General features: G+C 39.8%; 1 protein-coding gene across 2 annotated transcripts in view; it reads left to right on the top strand.

Moving 5' to 3' along the window:
* Positions 1-16,014, top strand: part of LOC110450084 (pleckstrin homology domain-containing family H member 1-like) — a 250,357-nt gene that overhangs the window by 33,606 nt on the left and 200,737 nt on the right. For both annotated transcript variants that reach the window (XM_021497335.1, XM_021497336.1), the window contains exon 2: positions 15,065-15,566. In XM_021497335.1, the coding sequence (XP_021353010.1) occupies positions 15,417-15,566 (150 nt within the window). In that variant the 5' untranslated portion in view covers positions 15,065-15,416. The remainder of the gene's footprint in view (positions 1-15,064; positions 15,567-16,014) is intronic.

Below are 16,014 nucleotides of genomic sequence, written 5' to 3'. Positions count from 1 at the left end.
TGTGTAACGATCTCCTCCTCACCTGTACAGTGTTAGAGACGACACAGGTGTGTAACGATCTCCTCCTCACCTGTACAGTGTTAGAGACGACACAGGTGTGTAACGATCTCCTCCTCACCTGTACAGTGTTAGAGACGACACAGGTGTGTAACGATCTCCTCCTCACCTCTACAGTGTTAGAGACGACACAGGTGTGTAACGATCTCCTCCTCACCACTACAGTGTTAGAGACGACACAGGTGTGTAACGATCTCCTCATCACCACTATTTTGTTACAGACCACACCACCATTAGTCTGTTGAATACAGTTCCCAAGGTGACATCTGCAAAAAAAAAGAAGTTATCTCTGGAAAGTTCCAAAGTTAGAACACACAAAAATCAATATTCTCCAGTAGATCCCAGCCAGTATAGTGTAAGGAAATGGTTCCTTAACATTTACTGAGGAAATGGAAAGTTCATTTCACAGACAATGAGAACACCCTGTAAGAATAATGAGGGGTTGATGTAGGTCAACCTACAATTGGTATTGACTTACCATTTATTATATGTATGACCCAACATAGTGTTGAGGTGAAAACAACGGAAATCAGATTTAAACACTTAATGATTTTGAGTTTGGTAAGAAGTTTAAAAGTGAAGGTCAATGAAAATTGAAAATACTGCTTTATTTGAGTTCTTTTAGTCATGTAAACTGGATGTTCCAAACAGAAATAAACACACGCAGGCTAGCTATATTTAAGACCAAGGTTGTGTTTGACCTTCTGAAGGCAGTATTTCCTCCTGAGAAGCCTGTTGACATCAATGAGAGGCTCCTGTACATGTGCTGGCCAGAGTTACAGCAGTAGCCTTACAGGTATTGATCATGGTATTACTACAGGCTAGAACTAAGCATCAAGGTAGCTGGTCAGCATAGGTAATGGTCAGTATTATTGTATGTACTGGTCAGCATAGATAATAGTCAACAATATTGTATATACTGGTCAACAAAGTAATGGTTAGCAATATTTTACATATTAGTCAACAAAGGCAACAGTCAGTAATATTGTATGTACTGGTCAGCATAGATAATAGTCAGCAATAGTGTATGTACTGGTCAACAAAGCAATGGTCAGCAATATCTTACATTTTAGTCAACAAAGGCAATAGTTAGTAATATTGTATGTACTGGTCTATAAAGTAATCGTCAGCAATATCTTACATATTAATCAACAAAGGCAATAGTCAGCAATAGTGTATGTACTGGTCAACAAAGAAATGGTCAGCAATATCTTAAATCTTAGTCAACAAAGGCAATAGTCGGTAATATTGTATGTACTGGTCAACCAAGTAATGGTTAGCAATATTTTACATATTAGTCAACAAAGGCTATAGTCAGTAATATTGTATGTAATGGTCAACAAAGTAATGGTCAGTAATATCTTACATATTAGTCAACAGAGGCAATAGTCAGTAATATTGTTTGTACTGGTCAACAAAGTAATGTTCAGCAATATCTTACATATTAGTCAGCAAAGGCAATAGTCAGTAATATTGTTTGTACTGGTCAACAAAGTAATGATAAGCAATATCTTACATATTAGTTAACAAAGGCAATAGTCAGCAATAGTGTATGTACTGGTCAACAAAGAAATGGTCAGCAATATCTTAAATCTTAGTCAACAAAGGCAATAGTTAGTAATATTGTATGTACTGGTTAACAAAGTAATGGTTATTAATATCTTACATGTTAGTCAACAAAGGCAATAGTCGGTAATATTGTATGTACTGGTCATCAAAGTAATTGTTAACAATATCTTACATACTAGTCATCAAAGGCAATAGTCAGTAATATTGTATGTACTGGTCAACAAAGTAATGGTCAGCAATATTAGTCAACAAAGGTAATGGTCAGGAATATTGTATGTACTGGTCAACATAGGTAATGGTCAGCAATATCTTATGTATTGGTCAACATAGGTAATGGTCAGCAATATTGTATGTACTGGTCAACATAGGTAATGGTCAAGAATATTGTGTGTTCTCTGAAATTATCAGTGCTAGACCAACCAAACTTGCACTATAGATTCATCTTAGGTAGTACATCGCAACCCATGCATCGAATGCTGGATGCGGCCTTCCTTTCATGGTCCATTGACTTTGTCAGCATCTCCATCAACATTAATTTTTTGCTTTTAAATTAATTCTCTGAAACTAAAATGCTAGACCAACCAAACTTGACATGTGCATTGATGTTCAAAGCGGGCCACAGGCGAGACATTTCAATCCGAATGGCTTGTTTACAAAATGGTCAGCAATTTTGCATATACTGTTCAACAATATTGAAAAACCGGTCATAAATATTGTAGGTATTTGTAATGCATATTGTACGTACTGGTCAATAACTTATACTTATTGGTCAGCAATGTTGTATATACTGTTCCAACGCTATTTATAGGTACTGGTCAGCAGAGACGTGTGTTGATGGTCAATAGTATTGTAGGTATTGGTCAGCATTATTGTAGGTACTGGTCAGCAGTACAGTTGTAATTTTTCAGCAATATACTGGTCAACAATATTGTAATTGCCAGCTATCTGATGGATGCTGATGAACAATATTACAGATAAGTTATAAAGCTGTCTTATATTTATGACACATTTTGAATAGCAAAAATAATATCCAACCTTAAATGACCCCTCTTTTCCTTTTTCTAGTCTTTAGACTCCCATCCCTTCAACAGAATCTACCAACTTACATTGATATAGTATCTATGATGGCTATTCAAATTTGAGATTTTTGGAAGGGTGCTTATCAAGTTAAATGTGGTAACCATCCGTCCAAACAGAAACCATTTTTGATTGTCAGAAGATTGGGTATCTCAAAGCAGGTTCTACTTTACCAGTCAGGTAGTGCTGGTCAGCAGACAGGTACTGGTCAGCAATGCTAAACAGGTGTATGTTACACTAAGGCTGCAGGCCTGTACTGGGACCCTCTCTGACCCTATAATTATGTATCGGCCAGAAACAAATCAATGTATTCCCTAGCTCACCTGATGAATTACACTCTGTGGTGAGATGGTATATTGAGGAACCGATGGATAATAAAACTTACTTTATATAGGACATCATCGACAAATATCTTTTGTTCCTAAACTTTCCACAATGCACTTGTCCTTTCTTTGTGGTGGATGGTCTTAAGTGATACATGTATAAGGGGTAATAGGGTAGTGACTTAGTGAGTTATATACTGGTCATTACTCTGAATTGGCACGATTCCCAAAGTGACCAAATTAGATTACATATTCTGTATGTGTATTTTATCTTCGTTCACATGGGACTTGTGTGAAGCAGTTAATATCAGACCTAGAACACGGGAACAGCAAAGAAAATTGCTTTTTATTTTGTGTATGGGAAAAAGTAAAAAATAGTAGTCTAGTAATGTTCAAATCAGTTTTGCTGTATTGTGATTTTTCAGGTCCAGTGTTGAAAGTGCGGTATAAATCTTTTTCAGTAACCCTGTATGCCATTTGGTAAAATTCCCTTTCCTTCATCAGTGTTATGTCCAATGTTGAACTCCATTCCATTTCCCTTCAAGTTGCTAAGTGTGGAATTCCCTCTCCATAAATAACTCCCTCTCCATATGGGATTCCCTCTCCATATATAACTCCCTCTCCATATGGAATTCCCTCTCCATATAGAACTCCCTCTCCATATGGAATTCCCTCTCGATATAGAACTCCCTCTCCATATAGAATTCCCTCTCCATATGGGATTTCCTCTCCATATCTAACTACCTCTCCATATGGGATTTCCTCTCCATATAGAACTCCCTCTCCATATGGAATTCCCTCTCCATATAGAACTCCCTCTCCATATGGGATTTCCTGTCCATATAGAACTTCCTCTCCTTATGGGATTTCCTCTCCATATATAAATCCCTCTCCATATGGATTCCCTATATAGAATTCCCTCTCCATATGGAATTCCCTCTCCATATGGAATTCCCTCTCCATGTTGAATTCCCTCTCCATATAGAATTTCCTCTCCATATATTATAAATTTCCTCTCCCTTTGGAATTCCCTCTCCATATAGAATTCCCTCTCCATATGGGATTTCCTCTCCATATAGAATTCCCTCTCCATGTGGAATTTCCTCTCCAGATAGAATACCCTCTCCATATGGAATTCCCTCTCCATGTTGAATTTCCTCTCCAGATAGAATTCCCTCTCCATGTTGAATTCCCTCTCCATATGGAATTTCCTCTCCCTATACAATTCCCTCTCCATTTGGAATTCCCTCCATAATATACAACATTTGATATAGCGCCCTATCTAGCTAATATAAGTCACTCTAAAGCGCTTTACAGTTCAAAGATATACAATTAATACAATTACCATACACATTAATCAATACAATTTTTGAGGAATACGCAGGAGCTTATCCTTATCAGGCGCTAACTAGTAATCCTATGCCACCTGGCTAATATCTCGCTATGTGTGTATGTCTGCGTGTACGCCTGCGTATATGCTGGTGATGTTATGTATTCTGTTTGCACTGGGACCGTACTTCCAAAGGCATTATAGTGCCACCTCACTTGAATGCTACAACACAGATACAGCAACATCCACCCCAGACCATTTGATACTCAACCTGGGTTGTTGGAGTTGTGTCATCAGCAGGAAAAAACATTTTCTCTGAATATCCATGCGTACGACGACTTTGGGGATCAAACCCAGTTAACCCTGTCATTGAAGTTAGAATAGACTGGCCCCTGTCTCTGGAATGTTGAATTATTTAGATTTTTTTTTAACTCTAATAATTTTGATCACTTGGATGTCTGATTCTTAGTTCTAAACTAGGGGGAAATAAGCTAGTAGTAAAATGCAGTTAAGAAATTCTTCATAAAAACTCTGGCTTTCCTCCACCACCAAAACCTGGCACGTCCTTAAATGACCATAGCTGCTAATAGGACGTCAAACACAAACAAACCAAAGTACTATGGCTCCCAAGTCCAACAACATTCCACAAAGATGATTAATCAATCAACATATTGATCAGTAGAGTTAATAGGTTGATTGTTTACAGTTATGTCGCGCGTTTTGATTTGTGACAGGACATACTGGCGGGGTTTGTTTTTGTCAGTATAGCACTATGACAGATTATTTACCCAGTACATACTGGTGGGGTTAGTTTGTGTCAGTATAGCACTATGACAGATCATTTACCCAGGACATAATGGCAGGGTTAGTTTTTGTCAGTATAGCACTATGACAGATCATTTACCCAGGACATAATGGCAGGGTTAGTTTTTGTCAGTATAGCACTATGACAGAATATTTACCCAGGACATACTGGCAGGGTTAGTTTTTGTCAGTATAGCACTATGACAGAATATTTACCCAGGACATACTGGCAGGGTTAGTTTTTGTCTGTGTAGCACTATGACAGATTATTTACCCAGGACATCCTGGCGGGGTTAGTAAATGTGTCTGTGTAGCACTATGACAGATTATTTACCCAGGACATACAGGCGGGGTTAGTTTGTGTCTGTGTAGCACTATGACAGATTATTTCCCCAGGACATACTGGCAGGGTTAGTTTGTGTCTGTGTATCACTATGACAGATTATTTACCCAGGACATACTGGTGGGGTTAGTTTGTGTCAGTATAGCACTATGACAGATTATTTACCCAGGACATACTGGCGGGGTTAGTAAATGTGTCTGTGTAGCACTATGACAGATTATTTACCCAGGACATACTGGCAGGGATAGTTTGTGTCTGTGTAGCACTATGACAGATCATTTACCCAGGACATAATGGCAGGGTTAGTTTTTGTCAGTATAGCACTATAACAGATTATTTACCCAGGACATACTGGCAGGGTTAGTTTTTGTCTGTGTAGCACTATGACAGATTATTTCCCCAGGACATACTGGCGGGGTTAGTTTGTGTCAGTATAGCACTATGACAGATTATTTAGCCAGGACATACTGGCAGGGTTAGTTTGTGTCTGTGTAGCACTACGATTGACCCTGTGTAAATGGCCCATTATGACCACCGTTATCATAGAGATCGGTCCAGATGGACCGTCCAGTGATGGTCAACACTGGGTTAGTCCTTGTACCCTATTTATTTAGTGCTTATAGTGATGTGCTGGCTAATGTAAATCATTGGTCAGAATGGGGAATCAATCCTTATAGACCATCAAATTGATGGCCACAATTCACATTTAGGTATCCTCAAATATTGAGTATTTCAGAAATTGGATATCCAGCTTCCCGCTAGCTTATCGTATAAGAAATAGATGTTTGTGTTTAAAGATAATTATGCTTAGGACAAGCATTAAAAGTTTTAAACTTTGACCTCAATTGTACAATTTAGGTATTGTGGAATATGGAGCATTTCAGTAATTTGATTTCCAGAATGTAGCTCATCATAAAATTAATTAAATGCTTTGAAGAAGCATTGAGGATTTCAAACTTTGTCAGTAGTGTGTATAATTTAGGTATCCTTAAATATTGATTACCTCAGAAAATAGACATCTAGCCTCACACTTATCAAGAAATAGATGTTTTGTGTTGATAACAAATATGCTGTAGACAAGCACTGAGTATTCAAACTTTGACCTATGTTTACAACGTTGACCTCTGTTTACAACCTTGACCGGAGTCCTATATAAACTTTAACCTCTGTTTACAACCTTGACCAGAGTCCTATATAAATTTTGACCTCTGTTTACAACCTTGACCAGAGTCCTATATAAACTTTGACCTCTGTTTACAACCTTGACCGGAGTCCTATATATACTTTGACCTCTGTTAACAACCTTGACCGGAGTCCTATATAAACTTTGACCTCTGTTTTCAACCTTGACCAGAGTCCTGTAGCCTCTGCATGGTTACATTATCATATGCTGAAGGAAAAATGCTGAAAGGAAAGTTTTAGAAAGTTTTATTCAGAAAATTATTGATCTGTTGTATGTTTTTCATCATTTCATGAATACTTTTTCATTTTAATGTAACAGTTGAATTCAATTTAGTATTGTTTTGCTTTTGATGTAACAAAATTCTTGGCAACAATATCTTTCAAGTGAAACGAGAAGTCATTTTCAGTGTTCATGTTTAATAAATTGAAGTTTCGGTTTGACCGTCCTTAGTGGGTAAAGATGAAGCTTGTGGAAGTCTGAGAAATAGAAGTTATGATGGAGGAATAAGAGATCAAACACCCCTAACAGAGCAGCCGTCATATTCAAATCATTGTGTTGCTTCAATAGGAATCGTAATATCTCCACAGGGTTGTAAATCAGGGCTAGTCACAATGTCAGAACACTGTGTCTGTCGGGGAATGGTGTAGTGCTGTATGTGCTGTCTGTCAGATATGGAAATTAGGTCTGTAAAAATTCATCATACAAAACATTGTTTTATGGATCTGAACATCAGTAAATCTTCTGAGCTAAAAGGTTAGAATTTTTGGCATCAGAACATACCTTGTCTGTTTTCTAGGCTGAAGGATTACACAGGTCTTGTAGGATCTCTGTGGAAGTGTTCAATACAATTTAGGGAAAGAGAGAAGGATAATGGGTGGGGCAGGGATCTACAGGGAGAAGTATGGTTGGCTGGGGCATGGATCTACAGGGAAAAGTATGGTTGGGCGGGGCATGGATCTACAGGGAAAAGTATGGTAGGGTGGGGCATGGATCTAAAGGGAAAAGTATGGTTGGGTGGGGCAGGGATCTACAGGGTGGAAGATGGTTGGTTGGGGCAGGGATCTACAGGGGGAATTATGTTTGGGTGGGGCATGGATCTACAGGGAAAAGTATGGTTGGGAGGGGCAGGGATCTACAGGGAGAAGTATGGTTGGGGTGGGCATGGATCTACAGGGAAAAGTATGGAGGGATCTACAGGGTGGAAGATGTTTGGGTGGGGCAGGGATCTACAGGAAGGGGGATGGTTGGGTGGGGCAGGGATCTGCAGGGAAAAGGATGGTTGGGTGGGGCAGGTATCTACAGGGTGGAGGATGGTGGGCCTGGGTGGGGCAGGGATCAACAGGGTGGAGGATGGTTGGGGGGGGCAGGGATCTACAGGAAGGAGGATGGTTGGGTGGGGCATGGATCTACAGGGTGGAAGATGTTTGGGTGGGGCAGGGATCTACAGGAAGGAGGATGGCTGGGTAGGGCAGAGATCAATGGTTATATAGGGAAGAGATGATAGGAAGGGAAGATTGAGAGAAAGGACTTTTGGCATTATGGTTCATTTTCAGCCTCATATAAAATGTAAAAAGTTCAATTTATTTACCAACTTTTGTTATAAAAATCATAGATTATATTGGAACTAACTTTCTTGGTGCAGATTGTTTTCAATATGCATGGTTGGGTGGGGCAGGAATCTACAGGGTGGAGGATAGTTGGGTGGGGCATGGATCTACAGGGTGGAAGATGTTTGGGTGGGGCAGGGATCTACAGGGTGAAGGATGGTTGGGTGGGGCATGGATATACAGGGTGGAGGATGGTTGGATGGGGCATGGGTCTACAGGGGGGAAGATGGGTGGGTGGGGCAGGGGTCTACAGGGTTCAGGATGGTTGGGTGGTGGCTGGAATCTGCAGGGTGGAGGATGGTTGGGTTGGGTGGGGCAGAGATCTACAGGGTGGAGGATGGTTGGATGTGGCATGGATCTACAGGGTGGAAGATGTTTGGGTGGGGCAGGGATCTACAGGGAAAAGTATGGTTGGGTGGGGCAGGGATCTACAGCGTGGAGCATTGTTTGGTGGGGCAGGGATCTACAGGAAGGGGGATGGTTGGGTGGGGCAGATATCTACAGGGTGGAGGATGGTGGGCCTGGGTGGGGCAGGGATCAACAGAGAGGAGGATGGTTGGGTGGGGCAGAGATCTACAGGGAGAAGTATGGTTGGGTGGTGGCTGGAATCTACAGTTTGGAGGATGGTTGGGTGGGGCATGGATATACAGGGTGGAGGATGGTTGGCCTGGGGGGGGCAGGGATATACAGGGGGGAGGATGGGTGGGTGGTGGCTGGAATCTACAGTTTGGAGGATGGTTGGGTGGGGCAGGTATCTACAGGGTGGAGGATGGTTGGGGGGGGCAGGGATCTACAGGGTGAAGGATGGTTGGGTGGGGCATGGATATACAGGGTGGAGGATGGTTGGATGTGGCATGGATCTACAGGGTGGAAGATGTTTGGGTGGGGCAGGGATCTACAGGAAGGAGGATGGCTGGGTAGGGCAGAGATCAATGGGGATATAGGGAAGAGATGATAGGAAGGGAGGATTGGGAGAAAGGACTTTTGGCATTATGGGTCATTTTCAGCCTCATATAAAATGTAAAAAGTTCAATTTATTTACAAACTTTTGTTATAAAAATCATTGATTATATTGGAACTAACTTTCTTTGTGCAGATTGTTTTCAATATGCATGGTTGGGTGGGGCAGGAATCTACAGGGTGGAGGATAGTTGGGTGGGGCATGGATCTACAGGGGGGAGGATGGGTGGGTGGTGGCTGGAATCTACAGTTTGGAGGATGGTTGGGTGGGGCATGGATATACAGGGTGGAGGATGGTTGGCCTGGGTGGGGCAGAGATCTACAGGGTGGAGGATGGTGGGCCTGGGTGGGGCAGGGATCTACAGCGAGGAGGATGGTTGGGTGGGGCATGGATATACAGGGTGGAGGATGGTTGGCCTGGGTGGGGCAGAGATCTACAGGGTGGAGGATGGTTGGGGGGGGCAGGGATCTACAGGGTGAAGGATGGTTGGGTGGGGCAGGTATCTACAGGGTGGAGGATGGTGGGCCTGGGTGGGGCAGGGATCAACAGGGAGGAGGATGGTTGGGTGGGGCATGGATATACAGGGTGGAGGATGGTTGGGTGGTGGCGGGAATCTTCAGGGTGGAGGATGGTTGGGTAGGGCAGAGATCAATGGTTATATAGGGAAGAGATGATAGGAAGGGAGGATTGGGAGAAAGGACTTTTGGCATTATGGGTCATTTTCAGCCTCATATAAAATGTAAAAAGTTCAATTTATTTACCAACTTTTGTTATAAAAATCATTGATTATATTGGAACTAACTTTCTTGGTGCAGATTGTTTTCAATATGCATGTGTAGATGCCCTACCATAGCAACACAGTTGCATTGCTAAGCAGAAATGGATCTACAGGGAAAAGTATGGTAGGGTGGGGCATGGATCTAAAGGGAAAAGTATGGTTGGGTGGGGCCGGGATCTACAGGGTGGAGGATGTTTGGGTGGGGCAGGGATCTACAGCGTGGAGGATGGTTGGGTGGGGCATGGATATACAGGGTGGAGGATGGTTGGGTAGGGCAGAGATCACTGGTGATATAGGGAAGAGATGATAGGAAGGGAAGATTGAGAGAAAGGACTTTTGGCATTATGGGTCATTTTCAGCCTCATATAAAATGTAAAAAGTTCAATTTATTTACCAACTTTTGTTATAAAAATCATTGATTATATTGGAACTAACTTTCTTTGTGCAGATTGTTTTCAATATGCATGGTTGGGTGGGGCAGGAATCTACAGGGTGGAGGATAGTTGGGTGGGGCATGGATCTACAGGGTGGAGGATGGTTGGGTAGGGCAGAGATCAATGGTGATATAGGGAAGAGATGATAGGAAGGGAAGATTGGGAGAAAGGACTTTTGGCATTATGGGTCATTTTCAGCCTCATATAAAATGTAAAAAGTTCAATTTATTTACCAACTTTTGTTATAAAAATCATTGATTATATTGGAACTAACTTTCTTTGTGCAGATTGTTTTCAATATGCATGTGTAGATGCCCTACCATAGCAACACAGTTGCATTGCTAAGCAGAAATAACAGAAATGGGGTGCATGTCCTCTCTACTATGCCATATCTCCTGTAACAGTTGTTTGATGAATTTGAAATTTCCTATTTGCATACTTCATTTATTGCAGATTTTGAATAAAACAACTAATTCTTAACCCCAGATGAGGCTAGAAATGACCCTTAAGACCCCTAGTCCTTTGTTTAAAAGGGAGGTGATGGTGAGAAGCGAGGAGAGGGAAATAAATAAAAGAGTAAAATAGGGATAGCTCTATACATGTATTACACTCTCACTTTAGGGTTTGGTAGAGTGAGAATTTGTTTACGAAAGCGTAAAAGCCTTTTCCTAGTGGTGTCCTCGTCATTGTACAATTTCATTTTCTGATGGTTGGTGAACATCATTGTGAGTTTTCAGTGTTTGATGGGATGTTTGTCCAGGCGGGTTACTCCTCATTGAAGGAGAATTACTAGATCTTTGAGATATTTCAACAAATTGGCCATTAGCTTGACTGTAAATATCACTAACTGCATTTGTAAACATGGCAGACTTCAGACAAACAATAAAGATAAAATTTGGCATGTGTCTGAAAGAATTCTGGTTTTTCTCTCTGGAAAGTCTTTGGTTGTTGTTCGTAGATAATGTTACTTTAATAAATAAATGCTTTCTTTATATTAAACTTATTTTTTTATATAAAATTATTTACATAAAGAAAAGACATTTCCATGACATAATTTTAGGCATTGGAATATATTCTTCCTGCAGGGAGTTAGTAAAGTAAATAAGGGGATGACTGCGTCAGGGTAGATTTCCTGTTTTTCGTAAAAAAGTATTGATATGGATTATATACACACATGTGCTACAAGTCCTAAACGTGATAAAATGAAGGTTCATATATCTGTGTGTATATATAAACACAGACATATGAACCTTCATTTAATCACGTGTAGGACTGGTAGCACATGGGTGTATATATAAACACATGTATATGAACCTTCATTTCATAACGTTTAGGACTGGTAGCACATCTGTGTATATATAAACACATGTATATGAACCTTCATGTCATCACGTTTAGGGCTGGTAGCACCTGTGTGTATATATAAATACAGATATATGAACCTTCCTTTCATCACGTTTAGTACTGGTAGCACATGTTTTTATATATAAACACAGATGTATGAACCTTCATTTAATCACGTGTAGGACTGGTAGCACATCTGTGTATATATAAACACATGTATATGAACCTTCATGTCATCACGTTTAGGGCTGGTAGCACCTGTGTGTATATATAAATACAGATATATGAACCTTAATTTCATCACGTTTAGTACTGGTAGCACATGTCTGTATATATAAACACATGTGCTACCATCCCTAAACGTGATGACATGAAGGTTCATATACATGTGTTTATATATAAACACAGATATATGAAACTTCATTTCATCACGCTTAGGACTGGTAGCACATGTGTGTATAAACACAGATATATGAAACTTCATTTCATCACGCTTAGGACTGGTAGCACATCTGTGTATATATAAACACATGTGCTACCATCCCTAAACGTGATGAAATCAAGGTTCATATATCTGTATTTATATATACACACATTTGTTACCAGCCCTAAACGTGATGACATGAAGGTTCATATATCTGTGTTTATATACACATGTGCTACCACTCCTAAACGTGATGAAAGGAAGGTTCATATATCTGTATTTATATATACACACAGATATATGAAACTTCATTTCATCACGTTTAGGAGTGGTAGCACATGTGTATATATATAAACACAGATATATGAGCCTTCATTTCATCACGTGTAGGACTGGTAGCACATGGGTGTATATATAAACACAGACATATGAACCTTCATTTAATCACGTGTAGGACTGGTAGCACATGGGTGTATATATAAACACATGTGCTACCATCCCTAAACGTGATGACATGAAGGTTCATATATCTGTGTTTATATACACATGTGCTACCACTCCTAAACGTGATGAAACGAAGGTTCATATATCTGTGTGTATATATAAATACAGATATATGAACCTTGATTTCATCACGTTTAGTACTGGTAGCACATGTGTTTATATATAAACACATGTGCTACCAGTCCTAAATGTGATGAAATGAAGGTTCATATATCTGTGTTTATATATAGATATTCACAAATGCTTTAGAAGTATTATGAAGTTCAAGGTCAAAGCCATTCACCATGTCCTCCTTAGAAGTGTGTGTTCTCTGATAGACGTATCTGTATATGTGGTGGAACAGCCTGCTAACATCCATTTTGAAGTTTTTTCCAAACATTAAATATTAACTGTTTCGTTTAATGACTAACATGCTCTATTCTAATTATTGTTTGATATTGTTTCAGTGTCAACTAAGTGCTGATCAGAGTTAAATTTCAAATAAATGAGTGAAGATGAACGACCTTGATATTTTGTTTAACTGATGCATGAAACAAGCCATTGTTAGGTTTCACCTTACCGTGGTCTGTTACAGAAACACTTAGCCATTTGTCAAAACTACATTTTGTATGAGAATTTTGTCTAAATTGCTCACAGAAAGCATTCATTCACTTTGATGAATGCTTTCAAGGTGAAATTAAATTGCGGCTAAAAATGAAAAGTGTTTGTAGGATTTATTAAAACTATTAACAGTTCTTTAAAAATGAGAAATAATTGTGTTTCGTCATTGTACCGCAAATTGTGTTTGTGAGAAGTAAAGGCTGCTTTATTAGACTTTTTATTGATTAAACCAATAATTCAGTGGTATGTTTTAATCTTTTTATGTTTTAAACTTAATTCCCGAGTGCTGCGTACGCTGCAGTTTAAATCGCTGTGTGTGTGGAAATGACTGTTTGGAGACACAACTGGATGTATATACGATGTACAGTATACATTGATGGCCATTTAAAATGAGGTTTTATTTCTATTGAAGTGACATTTTCATTTAATCGAGCTTATTTACTGTAGATAGTAGAATGGAGGGTTTGCCATGTTTGTGTTACGAGTTGATGGCCACTTGCATTGTATGAAAGACGTCTGGACCCCACCCCATGAGGAGCATCTCCTCATCGCCTAGTCCTGTTACATTCTGTACGGCCAATGGTTTCAATATATGTAACAATGTTACTGATGTGAGCTGTGTTATGGAGATATAAATTGCCGTAGTTAACGCCGTACTTACAGTCGTAAGCCTCCCTGAGGTTAAAGACCTGTCCAGTGACGTTTGTGGAATCAGTAATGTGAAGTATTGGTAACGCACAGTCGGGCCACATTATTGGTACGAAGAAACACAATAACGTTGAAGACAAAGGCTGTTATGAGAATATGACAAATAAGGAGACACTGGTCAAATAGCGTTTTTTTGGACACATTATTTGACATAGTTGTTCATCAAAGCCTTCCGTTTCTGCTGTGTCGTTACAGGTGTGGATCTGAGGGTTCAACATCTCTCTCTGTTTTATATGTTTTATATATTTTACTGGTGTGTTTGTAGAAATTTTAAATCATTTGCATTATTCAATTTCCTTTATATCCATAACACTAAAATTTCTTTAATGTTATGATTTCTTATTATCCTTTTCCTTGTTTGATCGTTTAATGATCAGTCAGGTTTAGACATTTAAATTATCTCATAAATCTGGTGCATTCGAGTAGGTCTCTCTTTCACACTCATTTACAAACTGGATTTTTATCTGTGTAATATATTTTATCAGATAGTGGTCTACCAGTAGGGATAGGAAGTAGATAAAACACATACACCTTTGATCGGAGGGCACGTTATGATTGGAAGATACATGGCCCCATAGGTTGGTGCTAGTAGATATAAACTCCTCTCCACAAACTCTGTATCTAATATCTCATACTAATATGGAAACTTTCATATACTAGCACACTTGGATATAAAACTCTTTATAATTTCATCTACACATGTTGAAGTATGCTGGTGATGTATCGGTCGTGGTCATTTCAATCTGGAGTATGGACAGACACAGGAGAGTGGTGAATAGATCACTGGTGAAAACAGGGCTAATATTGGAGCTAATGTCATGAAAACATTTCAGTCTGGTTTCTTTGTTATATAACGGCTATGTACATGTCAGCTGTGGATTTGCTACAGGGCAAGGATGACCTTTGACATTACGTATATTACACTATAAGATGTTTCCTCAGACTTGTCCTTTCACGGTTTGTGACGTCTAGATGTCGACAGTTAATGACAATTTTATGATTTTTTTTGTACTTCCAGATTCCAACCGATTCTGTTGGGAATATATCACACTGGTTTACCTTATCACTCTGCAAATAGAGCTGTGGCTGGCTTGACCGTTGGTGTGACTGGTGCTGTGGCTCTATTGACCATTAGTGAGACTGAAGCTGATTTGACCAGTACTGGTCCTGCTGGTATATTGATGCTGACTTGCTGATGCGGGTATATCTACATAGAGAGATGTGTGTACACAGTAATCAGCCTGATTTCCCCTGGTGATCACCAAATAGTGTTTGGATGTAAGTTGACCATTCCTTGACCAAGTGACCCCTGGTCAGTAGGACATACTGGACCTTCACTGACAGGTTCACTTTTCACTTTTGCACAAAACATGTCTGCCACAACAGCACCCACAAAAGAGGATTTGGAGGAGGAGCCGAGCTCTGTGGCGGAGTGGAGGACAAAATGTCAGGCCCTGGAGACGTCCCTCCACAAGTTTCGGGAACAGGTTTCCAAAATACGGGACAACCTGGGCAGAAAAGTAAGTCTTTATGTCTTTGTCAAGTCGGTTACTGTATGTCTTTAACGTGTAAGATATTTCGCAAGTTTTCCATGTCTTTATCTTAGTGGCTTTCTATTTTGTCCCCTGTACTTACGTAGAATTTCAATAATCAGACCCATTATGAAAGGCGACAGAGGTCAAAGAGTTCAAAATCACAAGTAGGCGGATAGTCCACAATTTAGTGTTCATATGTATCAGAATGGACAAAGATACTTTAACTGACGGTATTTGCGGTCTAATATTTTCTGAAAATGTAATTTTTAGGTCACCTGAGACAAAGTCTCAAGTGACCTATTGCGATCGCCTTTTGTCCGTCGTCGTGCGTCCGTAAACAATTTACATTTTCGACTTCTTCTCCAAAACCCCTGAACCAATTTCAATGAAATTTTGCAGGGACCTTCCATGGACAAAGGTCAACAAAAATAGT

Source organism: Mizuhopecten yessoensis, unplaced genomic scaffold (genome assembly GCF_002113885.1).
Source record: "Mizuhopecten yessoensis strain PY_sf001 unplaced genomic scaffold, ASM211388v2 scaffold4977, whole genome shotgun sequence".
In the NCBI taxonomy this organism is placed as follows: Eukaryota; Metazoa; Mollusca; class Bivalvia; order Pectinida; family Pectinidae; genus Mizuhopecten; species Mizuhopecten yessoensis.
This window is presented reverse-complemented; position numbering and strand designations above follow the sequence as displayed.